This window comes from Zalophus californianus, chromosome 1 (genome assembly GCF_009762305.2).
Source record: "Zalophus californianus isolate mZalCal1 chromosome 1, mZalCal1.pri.v2, whole genome shotgun sequence".
Taxonomy (NCBI): Eukaryota; Metazoa; Chordata; class Mammalia; order Carnivora; family Otariidae; genus Zalophus; species Zalophus californianus.
Genome location: NC_045595.1, coordinates 12,250,585 through 12,265,521, shown reverse-complemented (window position 1 = coordinate 12,265,521; position 14,937 = coordinate 12,250,585). Strand labels below are relative to the sequence as shown.

General features: G+C 54.2%; 1 protein-coding gene across 2 annotated transcripts in view; it reads right to left on the bottom strand.

Annotated features, from left to right (window-relative positions):
* Positions 1 to 2,023: 2,023 nt before the first annotated feature.
* Positions 2,024 to 14,937, bottom strand: part of AP1M1 (adaptor related protein complex 1 subunit mu 1) — a 29,059-nt gene continuing 16,145 nt past the window's right edge. Inside the window, exons 6-12 of one of the 2 annotated variants that reach the window (XM_027584565.2) lie at positions 10,913 to 11,039; positions 9,675 to 9,817; positions 9,139 to 9,210; positions 8,596 to 8,754; positions 3,664 to 3,789; positions 3,035 to 3,110; positions 2,024 to 2,905 (exon numbers count right to left, since the gene is read on the bottom strand). In XM_027584565.2, coding sequence (XP_027440366.1) covers positions 2,883 to 2,905; positions 3,035 to 3,110; positions 3,664 to 3,789; positions 8,596 to 8,754; positions 9,139 to 9,210; positions 9,675 to 9,817; positions 10,913 to 11,039 — 726 coding nt within the window. In that variant the 3' untranslated portion in view covers positions 2,024 to 2,882. The remainder of the gene's footprint in view (positions 2,906 to 3,034; positions 3,111 to 3,663; positions 3,790 to 8,595; positions 8,755 to 9,138; positions 9,211 to 9,674; positions 9,818 to 10,912; positions 11,040 to 14,937) is intronic. The other variant, XM_027584566.2, reaches the window with a different exon arrangement.

Below are 14,937 nucleotides of genomic sequence, written 5' to 3'. Positions count from 1 at the left end.
TCAGTGAAATAGCAACTGTAATTCCATCTGCAAATTTAATCCCCTTTGCCAGGCAATTTAACATATTCACAGGTTCTGGGGACTGCAGACATCTTTTGGGGGGGAGAGCCCGTTACTCTGCCGACCACAAGGAATGTTGGCATCTTTGATACAGATGTCCATTCTATGACCAGGATGTGCCCCCCTCTCCTTTAGGTCTTCCCTGAACACCCTCCATAAAGTTCCTCGAGAGCCTTGTGTATTTTTTTAATCCCAGGTACTTCATTTTGGGGGGTACCATTGTCAATAGTTTGGAGTTGGCATGTGTTGTTTATTCTTTTTGATCATGAATGAATGTTTATCAAACACTTTACCTGCACCTATTGAACCGATCGTAAATGTTTTCCTCCCTTACTCTTTTTAAGACAGTGGATTCGATTAACGCATTTTCTAGCATTAAACCATTTTACCTAAGATTTAACCTTAGACACAAGGTTATGTCCTTTGTATACACCGCCAATTCCCCTCCGATTTTATTTAGGATCTTCACATCTATGGCCATCAGTGAGATTAATCTATAATTTTCCTGTTTCATAGTTTCGAGGAAATGCTGGTCTCATAAAATGAGTCAGGAAATGTTTCCTATTTTTCTACTCTCCGGGAGTGTTTGTTCAATTCTCTTTTTTCCCCTCGAGTGCTGGGTAGAGCTCTCCTAATAAGGCCCTCTGGACCCGGAGCTCTGACCAGCTCTGGTTCTTTAGTGGCCATAGGACTACTCAGATTTTTTCCCTTCTTTTTGAGTCAGCTTTTGTTCTCTAGGAATTTACCCATGTTAACATTTTCAAGTGTGCTGGCACGAAGTCGCTCCCAGCATCCCACGCCCCCTCCGGGGTTTTTGGGTGGCTTAGACAAGGACAGCCCTCCCCCAGGTGGCTGGCGCTCCGGGGCACACGGCGGCCCGCACGCCCTGTGAGATGGTGGCTGTCCTGCTGTAACTTCCTTGTCTGAGAAGCTGTAGTAAACTTTCATTCCCGGTGAGAGCGACCTGTGCCTTCTTTTCATCTTGATTCAACTTCCTAGCAGCTTTTGAATTCCATTCATCTTTTACAAGAACCACCTTGTGCGTCTGCTTTTCATTGAATGTTTTCTATTTCCTTCATGTCTGCTATTTTTTCCTTCTTTCTATGCTCTTAGGCTTCTTTTGTTTTTTCCCCCGACTTCTTGAGATGGATGCTTAGCCCCATTCTGTCTTTCTCTTACATATACTAAACACCACATACCATGTGCTAGTAGCGGGAGGGCTTGCAGACAACCGTGTCCTAAGCGTTGCTGGGAACAGAGGCCCCCCCTCTATACTGCGGATGACCTCTGTGTCCCACAGGGTCTCTGGAGGGTGCAGCTTGGCCTCCAAGGGTGGCAGTGAGGACGGGAAATGCTATTGGACCCATGGTCTCTTCTGGAGGGAGGCCAGGCTGTGGATGTGGGTGTGGGCAGTGAGGGAGGGGCCATCAAGGGTACCTCCAGCAGCTCTGGCCTGAGCTCTGGGCCAGGGTGGTATCCTTAACTCAATGCAGCTGAAAGGACAAGCTCCTACTTGGGCTGATGCCCACCAGTCCTCCAAGGGGGAGCTGGGTGATACGGGAGAGGGCCAGGGGAGCACAGTCTTTGAAGGAAGAGGGGATGATCCAGGCAGGGCCAGCAGCACAGACGTCGGCGGGGGGGGTGTGAGGCAGGTGCCCGCTGTGGGAAGACAGGGTGCTTCCTGCCTGTGTGCCCCCCATGATCCCCTCTGTGGACCAGGCAGTGGTTCTCAAACTCCAGCGCACATGTGAATCCGTGGAACCTGTGAACTCTTTCTCAGCAGGTCAGGGTGGATCTGTGAATGTGCGTTCCAAATGAGCTCAAAGGGGACATGGACGCCGCTGCTCTGAGGAACACACTGAGGAACACCGTCGGAGGGGCAGGAGGTGATGTGAGCCCCGCACCCGCCCCTGCTCACCCAGGAGGAGTCGGCCACATGCTGTGTCTGAGGGAAAGCAGGCAGTGTGTTTCCGTAATGGACTTTAATGTAATCATGACATGAACACAGGCAGGGTGGCGGTGGGTGACCAAGCACAGATGTGGATGACCTGTCCCCCCGACCCTCCGAGGCAACGGTCCTCGCTGGACACCACTTCCCCGGGGGGACAAACACTGATGCGGCTGAGCGACGGCCTCACACGGCACAGCGGACCCTGGGAAGGCACCTCCGCCAAAGCCTCGGGCGAGAGGCGACGAGCCTCTGCCACAGGGGCGCGGGCCAGGGTCGGGCCAGACACGGAAGGGAACCCAGTGTCGTGTGGGCCTTGCTGAGGAGGAGGGCACTCTGCCCTCACTAAGTGCTGCCCAAGACCTTCAGGACGAGGGGCGGGAGGCGCAGACAGTGAGGTTCACGTGAACAACAAGGAATGAACGAGACAGAAACTAGGAACACTCATGAACCTACAACATTCAACAGAACGGCAAACGGCGGCCCGGCCAGCCTGGCCAGAAGCCATGTGCAGCCAGCGGCCGGGTGGGCACTTCCCCCTCTTTGTGGTGCTTGGGAGCTAACCAGCACAGAAGAGGCTGTATTTGATCTCTAGAGGGAAAGATTTCGTTTCCTTCCCCTCAAACTGACTCAGGGGGCAGAGAGACAAGACTTCTCGAAGATGAGCTTCTTCCGGGAGAAGGGGCCCAGAGACGAGAGTGGCAACGGCAGAGCAGGTGTGCCTGGAAAAGGAGGGGTCCCCGGGAAGAGCCGGGAGGGTGGCCGGTGGCCAGGGGTGCCCCTCCTCCATCCAGCAGGCTTGGCAGGTGCTTCCTCCTGGTGCTTCTGCCAGGAGCCCCAGCGCCGGGGCCGGGGGTGCTGGCCGCATGGCCCCTCACTGGGTCCGGAGCTGGTAGTCTAGAATCAGGCAGGGAGGCCTTGGTTTTCTGCACTGTACCTGAGGGGGGAGGGGCCGCCCCCCCCAACCCTGGGGCTGCTCCACGTGCACCACCCTCTCAGTAGCACGCACGGATGGGCTGCACGCACCTCCGTTCTGAGTGATGTAGCGGACCCACGGCAGAGCCTGGTAGCCGCTCTTCTCGATGATCTTCAGGTAGCGCACCTAGGGCACAGGCAGCAGGGCCCTGAGCATGTACACGCTGTCCCCTCCTGGTCCCCCCACCACTCCCCACAGAGGCCAGGGAGGGGAGGCTGTGATGAGGAGCAGGCCAGCATGGGCAGGGGGCAGTGGGAGGGGACGGGAGGGGCGGGTGCCTGTCCATAGCATGCAGACGCCGTGGGAGGGAGGGGTCACTGCTGGAAGGGGGGGAAAAGAGCCAGGGTGTATGTGTGTACTCTCAGGCACGTCCCCTCACAGATCTGCCACGGAGGTGCCTAGGAAAAACAGGCCCCACGGTGGCAAGTGCGTGGACACTAGAGGCTCAGACTCTAGTTCTGGGGGTCAAACCAATCTCTGAGCTTGGAGCCGAAACACAGGGTCAGGTGTGAACTGACAGGTGTGGAGAGAGGCAGAAGCAGGGCAGCCCCGCGGTGGGCCCGGGACAGGCTGACCAGCACCCTCACCTAAGCTGTCGTCTGCAGCTCTCTGAGCCGGGACGGACACCTGGGCCTGCCCATGTCTGCTCCGGGGCCCTGGCAACCCCAGCCACGCGTACCTGGATGCCAGAGGTAGTGAAGTAGGGGATCTCAAACTTGACGCTGATCGGGGGCTTGCCCTCCTTGTCCTCCGCTTCCACGCTGGGCAGGCCGAAGTGGGCCCGCATCAGGTACTCCTTGCCCCCCTGGAGGAGCACACGAGGTAGAGACGGTCAGGCCAACAGCTGCCCCCAGAGGATTCCAGGTTGCTGGCGTGGCCAACTGAGCCCCTTCCTGCATGGCTGTGGACACCCGGGGTCTCAGCTCCTCCAACGCACTTGTATTTACCCCAGGCCTCACGGACTGTCCTGCCGGCTGTGCCGGGCAGATCAGAGGCATGCTGGGAAAACCGGTGAATTCCAAGCATCAAGAGTTTCACAAACTCTCCGGGAGGGAGGACTAGTTGCTTCAAGGAAGCCCAGCCTGACAGGACAGGCCTCAGGAAGGAAGAGGGGGCACAGACAGTGCCACCATGGGACACGTGCCCCCCTGCCCAGGCCAGAGTCTGAGTGAACACCCCCACGTGCCCAAAGTCTAGTAGGCAGCGTGTGCAAGCAGCTGGCGGGGCGGGGGGGAAAGGTCAAAATGAGGGATGGTGAGTAGAGGGAGGTAACAAAAGTAAGAGACCGAGGTCAGGGGCTGACTGATGAGTTAGACTGGCGTCCTGTCCCAGAGGGTAAGGAAGGGGGCAGCTCTGGCCCCGGAGGCTGAGCAGTGATTAGAGATGGGGCCTGGGGCAAGGCCAGGAAGGCCTGGAAGCCCGGTCCGGCGCAGGAGGAAGGCACCTCGGTCTGGTGGTCCAGGCGCCCGGTGTGTCTCACCTCGAGCAGTGGGGAGCAGAGAGAGCTCAGCTCCGGCCACACCAGGACCCTGCAGTTGTTGACCCCTGGGGCTCTGGCAGGAGTGGCTGCCCACCAGGGCCGGCGGGCGTCCTTGCGCGTCTCGGGTAGAGCAGAGCCGAGCCCCAGCTCCCCAGGACTGCGCTCAGGCTCCCAGCCCTGGGATGGTGCCAGTCTGTTCACCAGCGCTGGGGCCAGTGCGAGAGCGGGGGCTCTGCCCGAGGCAGGGACATGTGCTGAGTAAAGACTCTGGGACGAGGGGAGAATAATGTGGTCCCAGCAGCAGACAAAGCAGGCGGCAAAGGAATAAAATCAGCTCCACCAGCCTGTGTATGAGACAATAACCAGACCCCAAATCTGAGCCTTATGAAGACAAAAGGGAAAATGAAAGCAAATGCGCATGCAGATGGGCAGGCCTTCCCAGCGGAGCGGTAGAAGTCTGCTCCCCTGCCCTGGGTCCACCGTGTCGATGTCAACGGGTTTAATGCTCGCCCGGACCAGAAAGACCTACAGGCTGGCTCACAGACCAAAACACAGCTCTGTGCTGCAAAAGCGGACAAAAGCTATGCCAGCAGGAAGACTGGGTGAAGGCGCGCCAGCGAGGGGCAGATGAAACACAGCAGGGGCTGCCGTCAGGGCAGGAAGGGAGGGCCACGGTCCTAGAGGCTGCAGTCCTACGATCCACAGGGAAAGTATAATAGTCACGAGTGTCTACGAGCGCCAACTAACAGGGCGGCAACCTCTGTTAAGCAGATGCTACATGACGTGCAAAGGGAACCAGAGGAAGGCAGCGCTGAGCAGGCGGATGCTGCCACGGCGTCACGGCAGACCTCGCGGGCCCCGTACCCCGGTAACAGAAGCCTCGTCTTCCTCCCCAGTGCACCTGCGGTATTTACAAACTCTGGCCTTCTGTTAGCACACAGCGAACACTTCGAGAAATCCCAGAAGTAGAAACAGTAAGAATAACACTCTCTGGGTTTAGTGCTCCAAATCGGTGGTGAGGAGAAATGAAAATCAGAAGGCCTACCCCCTAGGAAATTTAAAAAGAACCACCGGGGCACGTGGGTGGCTCAGTTGGTTGAGTGTCTGACTCATGACCTCAGCTCAGGTCATGATCTCGGGGTCTTGCAATCGAGCCCCGCATTGGGCTCCACACTCAGCAGGGAGTCTGCTTGAGATTCTCTTTCCCTCTGCCCCTCCCCCAGGCTCATGCTTGCTGTCTCTAAAATAAATAAGTAAATCTTTAAAAAAACAACAACAATCCTCTATCCAGTTACAGAATTTCTAGATGAGCAAGTCAAATATTACATGTCAGAATCTATGGGTTACAGAGGTAAGGCAGGGCTTAGAGGAACATCTTGGATTAATATAAATACTTGGATTAATATAAATTTTAAATCAAAATCATCAAATGAAAATATCTAACTTGAAAAAATTAGAAGAAAGGATGAAGAAATGCAAATTAAAGACCTATAAAAGACAGAAAAATATCACAACAAAATTAAAATACAAACCTGGAAAGAAAAAACAAAAAGACAAGCTACTAGGCAACCTTATCCAGGGAAACAGAAGACCCAAATACACACAAGAAGAAAGAATAAGGAAGAAGTAACCATCATTAGTGAATGAAAAGAAAAAAAAGACCACTTTCTCCAACTTTGCAAACCTGGTTAGGATGGATAATTTTGAAGGCAAATATGATTTACCCAAACAGTCTCCAACAGAAATGGAAACTCTGAAGGACCCGATTTCCAGAAAACAGATGGAGAAAGTAGTCGAGATCCAGAAGGTCACACAGCCAAATTCTATCAACCTTCTCAAGACCAGATGATGTCCTGGCCACTTAAACGGTTCTGCAGCACAGAGATGGGACACAGAGTAATTACGAAGCAGGTCTAACACTAATACCTGACAGAGAGTGCACCAAAAAAAATCAATCTCCGTTGTGAGTATCGAAGTGAAAATGTTATGTACAATGTCATTGATAGAATCCAACGGTGCACTGAAAAGGAAAGATACCTCGATCGGGTGGAGCTTACCAGAACGCAGGGATGGTCCAGCTCCACCCATTGACAGACCTGAACTGACAGACACTGAAGGGGCACCTGGGTAAGTCTGTTACCCATTTGTGCCAAAACCGCAGTAAAGTAGGGCTGGATCGAGTCCACAGCCCAACGTGGCGTCGCACTTGGAGGGGACATGGCTGGTGTCTCCAGGTGGGGGCAAGACCAGGAGGCCACTGTCCACCGCCACTTACAGGTCCTGGAGAGAGCAGCCAAAGCAAGGAGGCGCCAGAGCCATCAAATGCCCAAGAAGAGCAGAGGAGAAGGGAAAACTGCATCTGGCTGCAAATGATACAAAAGAATATCTGAAAACCCACAGGAATTGAAAGAAAAACTACCCTAAAGCAGACACCCGGTAAGGAATCAGGACGTGAAATTACCATGCAAACAGTGGCTACCTGCTGGAAGACACGGTGGAAGACAAGACCCCACTCACCAGAACACTGACTTAAGGCTCATCTTAACAAGAAACGGGCAAACTGGTGGGAACCTTGGGGGCTCCTGAGGATGGGGCGCTGGGGGGGGCGGGGCGGGCAGTTCTGTGGCTTTCATCTGGTTCCAGGCACATGAATGTGTCCTCCCGTGAGGAAATTCATCGAACTGTCCACATTTCATCTGTCTACTTTTCTGCATGTTGTACTTCAATGAAAGTACTTTTTAAACCAAGAGAGAGGCTATGTGAGGTGTATACAGTAAACACGAAGACAGCCCCCAAAGCACTGAGTTGAGACAGGCACAAAGCCTCATAAAGGTGTTAGCTCTTCCTACTCGACTTATAAATTTAGTGCAAACAAACTGATTCTAAAATTCAAAAGGAACACCAAACAAGTAAGCAAGGAAGAATCACCAGGAAACAAACAAGCGATGTGGGGGCGGGGGGCTGCCCTTATCAGATGTTAAAACAGAGAATAAAACTCTGAGTTAAAATATGGCCTTGCTGCGTGGACAGACAGACAACAGGACATTCAGAAAGAGATCTAATGTCATGTAAAAATCTGATATTTAATAAACATGGCATTTCAAACCACAGGGGAGAAGATGGACTTTTTAGTAAATGATGTTCAAAAACTGAATAGCCATTTGGAAAAGATAAAACTGGACCTGTACCTCCCACCATTTACCAGACCTAGTTCTGAAAGCACCTAAAATCTAAGGTGAAAAATGCCACTGTACAGGTTCTAGAAGCAAATATAGGTGAATTCCTTTACATCTGGGAATGGTGAAGCCTTTCAAAGCATGACTTAAAATTCAGATGCAATAAAAAGAAAAGACCAGGAAATCTGACTACATTAAATAATAATGAAACAAAGAAGCAATCAAAAAAGATGACACAGCAAAAACCACCAGAAACAAAGCCAAAAGATAAACATTAAACTGGGGAAAACCATTTGTGACTTATATCAAAGAAAAAGTGCTCAACTTGCCCATATACAAAGAGCTCTCGGAAACAAAGAAAATGACCAAACCTGAAAGAAAAATGAGCAAGAGATGGCTGCTACGGTTTCCAGAGAAAGAAATGCAAATGGCCCCCAGACATAAAAAAAGGAGCTCCATCTTGTTTATCATGAGAAAAAGGCAATGGGCCATAACTGGCACAGGAACACACATCCACCTTCCAGGCTCTCTGGGCACTTCTGAGGCAAACCCAGACTCCAGTGCTGAAAATCCTGAACACAAGCCAGGCAGCTATGCCAGCATGAAGTGCTCTACATTCCTGGAGCTGGTGCTGGATTCCTGAAACCCACGCTGCTCAGGCCTTGAGGCAGTCTGGTCCCCTCGAGGGAAGCTGAGTTCTGAACCAGTGTCAGAGAGAGGGCGGGGGGATGCCCTGACCCTGGAGATAGGCTGGTCACATGCAAGCTGTCTCTGCCAGCTCCAGCTTTCCCTCCTTGCTCGGCCAGCCCCTCAGCTCTCCTCTGCTGGCCTCCCAGAACCCCCAGCTGGGGATCGAGGCCCTGTGCCCTGTTTCGAGGCTGCTGTACTGTGATGGGCACAGGGAGCAGGTGGGGTGTGGGCGGAAGAGGGGCATCCCACTGAAAAGGGCACTCACCGGGAAGGACTTGATGGACCACACGATCTCACTGTTCTCGGGGACCCACTTGACACTCCCCACCGTCGTCTTGAACTTGGGGGAGTCGGCATCGTTGGGCACGGGGATGTGGATCTCCACGTTGTTGGCCGTTGACCGCCGCTTGAACTGGCTCTTGGCCTGCAGATGAGACCAGTGCAGCCAAGGTTGTGGAAGGCACAGGTGAGACAACCCAGCCCCTACCAGGCCTGGCCTGGGGGCCCCACCAAGCCGACCCCCAGTCCTCCAGGCACAGCTCACACCCTCTCACCCACCTGAGATTCTCCTTATGCCCTCCAGTCCCCTTGACTTTCAGGGCTCCCCATGCTTCCCTCTGGCTCACAGTGAGGCAGCACAAGCTTCAGCCACAGGCCTTATCTCCCAGGATAGGGAGCACAGAGCCCCATGGGGCCCCTGCCCTGGTTAGGACCCTGTGCCAAAGGCCCTGAATAGGCAGGGCCATCCACCACCCCCCCTTACTGCCCGTGTCCCCAGGCTGACGCTGTGTGTGGGATGTGCACGCACCTTGATCATGTACTCTATGCGGCTGTGGGAATGCTTTTCAATCACGGACTCGATCCATATCAAGGGTTTGACCTATTGGGGAGAGTGAAGGTGGCACTCATGCATGGTAATTTTACAGAAGCCCATCTCACAGAGGGGAAACTGAGGCCTGGGGAAAGGGACCATGTGCCCAGGTGTGAGCCCAGCATGCCAACGCCCTATGGAAGGAGTCCACAGCGAGACCGGGATGGACATAGAGACTGATGGGCCTCTGTGAAAATGCAGAAAACATCACGGGGGCTGCCTAGAATGGGGTCTGGCCCCTCAGAAAGTTCAGAGCCCCAAGCTGTCGAACACGGGCTCTGTGGAGCTTGGGCAGCCCATGGGAGCGGCTGCCTACCCTGGGTATCACCTTGTGGATGTGAGACTCATCCTGGATGGGGACTATTCCCACCCACCGGGGAGGAGATGGGAGCCTGTCTGGGGCCTCCACACACTGCCCACTGCCGTCTGGGTGGAAGCCCGTCCCGGGGGCAGGTGCCTGTGGGTGCACTCACGTGGGTGTTGAGGCGGTAGGACATGAGCTCAAACTCGCCATCTGGAGGGATGAAGGAGATGGTGCGGTCATTCTCAAAGCGCGAGAGTCGCACACACTGGTGGAACTTCACGTCCTCCAGCTCCACGGACTTGCTTTTGCCACCTGAGGGGAGGCAGGGGTAAGGGCAGGGACAGACCCTAGGCCCTCTGGGTCACTCTGTCAGCAACGCTCCCATTGCCTGGGGCTCACCCCTGGCAGAGCAGAGCTGCCCCTCAAATCTGTGGGTCACAAAGGCCAAGGGGTCCAGGTTCCCAGACAACCTCCTCTGTCCCTCCTCAGCCCCTTGGAAGCCTCGTCACATCCTGACACTGGGCACCTGCTGAGGGCAGGGCTGGGCGGCCTGGTTCACTCGGAGTGCGCAGCAGCTAGCTCAGGGTCTGGCCAGGGCTGCCGCTTGGGACACATTTGCCGAATGACTAACAGACCGGGCTGGGGATGCACGGTGATGGCTCAGGGCTCCCAGTGCGCCCTAGCCCCCATCATCATCATCCCTTGGGTTCTTGGTTCCTGGCTTGGTGTTCCATCCCACAGAGGAGCTGTGCAGGCCGGGCCAGCCAGGGACAGGAGCCGCCCTGATGGGCCGACACCAGAGAGGCCCTCAGTCCTGCTGCTGTGGAGGTGAAGTCCGACGGCGCGGCCACTGCTCCCGTGGCTGGCGGTCCCGTTTGTAAACACAGAACCTCAGTAAGCGGGGCTCTGCGGTCACTGTGGCCCCTGCCCCAGCACAGCGAGTGCCACGTCCAGGCCAGGTGGTGAGAGCTGGAACCACTGTGTGCAGCCTTAGAGCAGCCCCGACCCCGTGCCCCACGCAGGGACAGGAGCTCCGCAGGGAGGGGAGAGGACTAGGCCTAACCTTGAGCCCGCAGCTCCCTCCAGGATGGTGTAGCGCAGGGTCTCGGACCTGCTGCGTGACCCTCCCTGAACTTAACATCTAAGGCACTGGCCCTTGTCTTCTAGCCCGGGGAGCGGTAGGGGGACTTGACTTTGGGATCTTCACTCTTCTGTATTTTCTATGTCCAGGTATCGATGTATTAGTTTTCACAGTTATCTTGTCTGCAACGTGAAAATGTGTCTGAAGCAAGTGCTTGAGATCCGCGTGTTCCCTCACGCAGCTCAATATCCCGTCAGCGCTGCTCTGAGCTCAGCGCGAGGCCCGCTCTGGCCACAGGGACGCCGTGGGGCTGGCGGGGTACTCACGGCCTGTGTTGTCGAAGAGGACCTTGTCATTGAGGCCCAGGCGCAGCTCGGGCATGCCTGACAGGAAGACCCGCATCTTGATGGAGCCCACGATCTCGCTGCGCAGCACGTTGCCATTGGCACTGACCTGGGGGATGGTGAGGCGGGCGTGAGGGGAGGTCCCTGCTCACCAGCTGCCCCATTCTCAATGCCCTTCTCACCATCCCCTGAGCTGGCTGAGCCTCACCTTCCTCCCATCCAGCCTTTGTGCAGGGCCACAGAGGCCGACACAGGGACCCTGCCCTCTCAAGTCTCAGGTTACACAGGCAGGCCTCTCTCGGAGCAGGCCACACTTGCTTTTCTTGAAATCTGTTTCTCCATGTGGGGACTGAGGCCACCCAGCCTATGTCCCTACTTCCTAAAGATGGGGCTTTCAGGGCCCTGACCCCTCGGTGCTCCCCAGGGTGCCCTGAAGTCTGATACCACTGATCCAAAGTAACCGTGCATTTAAACAGATACAGTCATGACAGTAACTGACTGAGCCCTTCTGCGCCAGGCGGGGCTCTGCGCGCCTCAACAGCCTGCAGGCCAGGGCTCTGACTCGGGTAACCCTCTACCTCACGTGCAGACCAGGAAGCATCTGAGTGCGATGAGAAGTCACGGCAGGCTAACAGGCAAGCCCTGAGACTGTCCTGAGGGAGCCAGGCTGCTGCAGCACCTCTTCACATGCCCATTTTAGATACAAGGACACTGAGGCACAGGGCAGAGGCCGCACGGTGGCTGGCAGAGGCACTAGGGCCACAGCTGTGACCACCACCCCTTATCAGCACGTCCACATCCACAGGTGAGGGCCAGGGCTGCAAACGCAGGGGCCTCGGGGCCGCACGGGCCACTCCTCAGAGGGCCCAGCCACACTCACATGGTGCAGGGCCTGAGTTGCCTCTCTCTCTCTGCAGAGGAGGAGGAGAATCTGTCCAGCTTTTAACTCAAGTGTCTGGAAAGCACCACATGCAAACACGCGAGCACTCCGCCTCTGAGGGAGGCAGAGAACTAAGGCACCAAGTAGATGACAACCCCAGGAAAGGCACACAACAGGACAGCAGGCCCTGCACGGTCTGGCTCCATCACCCCCCCCTTGCTCACTATACTCCGGCCACATGGCCTCTCACTGTCCCCACTTGGCAGGCAGCTCCCTGCCCCCACAGCACACAGCAGCCACCTCTTCCTCCCCTGCCCCTCAACAGCTCTGTCTGCCCACCCATCTCTTTCCCCCTTCTGGTGAGGGGCTGTGTCGGGCTCCTCCCCGCTGGGCCAGCACAAGGACAGTGCCTGGGGGCAGAAGATCCTCAGAGAGCATGTGCCAACATGGGCCCTCGCTGGCTGGCCAGGCTCTGGCACTCTGACTGGCCTTACTCAGGGGGCCCTCCATGCTTCCAGCTGTGACTGCCCCTAGATTGGGAGGGCTGTCTTCCTCCTGGGGAGTAGGGACTGCACAGCACTCTGTAACTGACCATGTGAGGTCATGAACGCTGGGAAGGCAGGCTCAGTAGGGGAGCAGAAAAGCCGTGCAGCCCACCAGGTTAATCTCAGCCCTGCAGGCAGCAACCAGGATGGGTGGGCGCAGAAGAGATGTCTGCTGAGCTGCTTCAGTACATCACTACGTCCTGATGACCAGAATCTGGAGGCCCATGTTGACTCAGCTGCCAGCTCTGCAATCAGACTCAGGAAGATGGTGTTCCGACACGTCTGCGATATCCACACCCACCTCATGCTGCCCCGTGTATGGAAGATCAGGGGTCCTTCGGGCACAGACACACGCTGGGGTGCACTGGGGCCGGATACACCTTGAACTCCTAGTGCTTTCACATACAGCTATTTGGAAACTGCTCCTTGGGATTTGCTTTTCTACCCCAAGACACTCTAGAGTTAGAGGGACCATGTTCTGGGCTCATGAACAATTCAGACAAAGGTCCCGAGACAGGAGGGGCATGTGGTTACTGAGGCCACTGTCTTGCTCCACGACTTAAATAGTAAGAAGACAAATATGCTTACATTAAGTCCACTGGGAGAATGTGTTGGGGAAGCACTCTCGACAATTCCACAACCGGGAACTCACCCTTCCAGGAATCCCGCCCAGGTACGGGACATATCCCAAACACAAGTCTGAGGATGAACAAGCTCGCTCATTTCTGCACTGTCTGCAGCACCTGGAAATGGGCACACCTGAGCGAGCCACATGACGGGATTGGCCCAGTCATGGTAATCTCCGAAGTGAAGACGAAGCAGGTTGCAGGTGACACAGGGTCAGCTTGCATCCCCTTTCCCTGCCACTGACAACAACAACAAACCTGGGCAGGGTGCCCGGGCAACCATGGAAGACTGAAAGGTGCAGCAGGTGGATCCGGGAAGAACGGCGGTGGGAGCAGCGCCCTCCCTGCCTCCCCTCCGTGGGAAAGTGCAGAGGAAACTTGGAAGTGGAAGTGAGCACTGGGGTGCAGACTGAGCTCGTGGAAGCCTCTAGCTCTGGCTTCAGGGCCAGAAGGGGAACTCCTGCCTCTTAAAGCGAGTACAGAAATCCCCTAATTCCTCCCTTTTATCTGTTCTCTCACACCCAGGCCCCAGGCAACCCAGCTGCTGTTCCCAGAGGGTGGGGCAAACCCAGGATGGGGGCCCACTGCAGACAAGGACAACAGAATGGGGATCTAGAGCCCCCAGTGAGGTGGTCACAGAACCAAAAAGGGATGCCCCAAGCAGCTGGAAAGTACCAGAAAGATAGCTAAGAATAAGGAGTCCAGGAAAACAAACCCATGCAGTTGTTTATGTCTCCAGAGCTCTAGAACTGGGCCTGAGTGGCTATGATCCTAATTAGTATGTCAAAGACTTTGAGAGACAAACTGCACAGTCCCAGACCGACCAGCAGGTGGAGCATACTCTGGATAAGCTCAAATAGCAAATGGCATGAAGGCTTTGAAAACTGAACTGATACTCATGGCCCACAGACTGGGGGTTACAACTTGTGGCCTGAACCTAACCAGGTCAACTGTCAGCTGAAACACAAATATTGACATTTCTGGTATAATCTAAACAATACCTAGAATCTTATAATATTCAAAAAGTCCAGGATCGAAACTAAAACTACTTGGCATACAAAGAACCATGAAAATTTTAGCTCACATGGAAAATACAGTTAACAGGTGCCAACACTGATGCAAATACTGGGATTATCTGACAAAGACTTTAAATAGCTAGGTAAAAATCACAAACATCCTGACAACAAATGTTAAAATAGAAAGTCTCAGCAGAGAAACAGACTGCGGGAAAAAGGATCAAATGGAAATTTTAGAACTAATAAATACAATGACTGAAATACAAAACTTGCTGGATGGGCTCAACAGCAGAATGGGGACAAAACAGGAAAGGGTCAGTGAACTTGAAGACGATCAAAAGGAATCCTCCAATCTAAACAACAAAAAGAAAAAAAAAAGATGGGATAAAATAAAAAGAGCCTCAGGAGCCCTTGGGTCACTGACAAAAGGTCTAACATTCATGTCCCTGGAGTCCAAAAAGAAAGGAGAAAGAGTGAAATGATGCAAACCTATTTGAGGAAACACTGGCTGAAAATGTCCCAATTTTGGTAGAAGACATAAGCCTACAGATTTGAGAAGCCGAACAAATCCCAAACAGTCGAAATCCAAAGATACCCATACCCAGACACATCGTAATCTATCTGCTAAAAATGAAAGACAAAGACAAAATCCGGAAGGCATCCTGAGAAACACAATGCATTACCTACAGGGGATACAAATTTCAGGGACTGTGGATTTCTCATCATGAAGCATGGAGCCCCGAGGGATGGCAGGACATTTTCAAGGTGCCAAAGGAGAACTGCCAACCCAGAATTTGTTACCCAGTCAAAACATCCTTCAGAATGAAGATGAAATGAAGACATTCTCAGAGGAAGGAAAACCAAGCTGACCTGTTCTGAAAGAATTGCTAAAAGCAGCTTTTTAGGTGCAAGGGACATGTTCCCAGAAGGAAACCTGGAA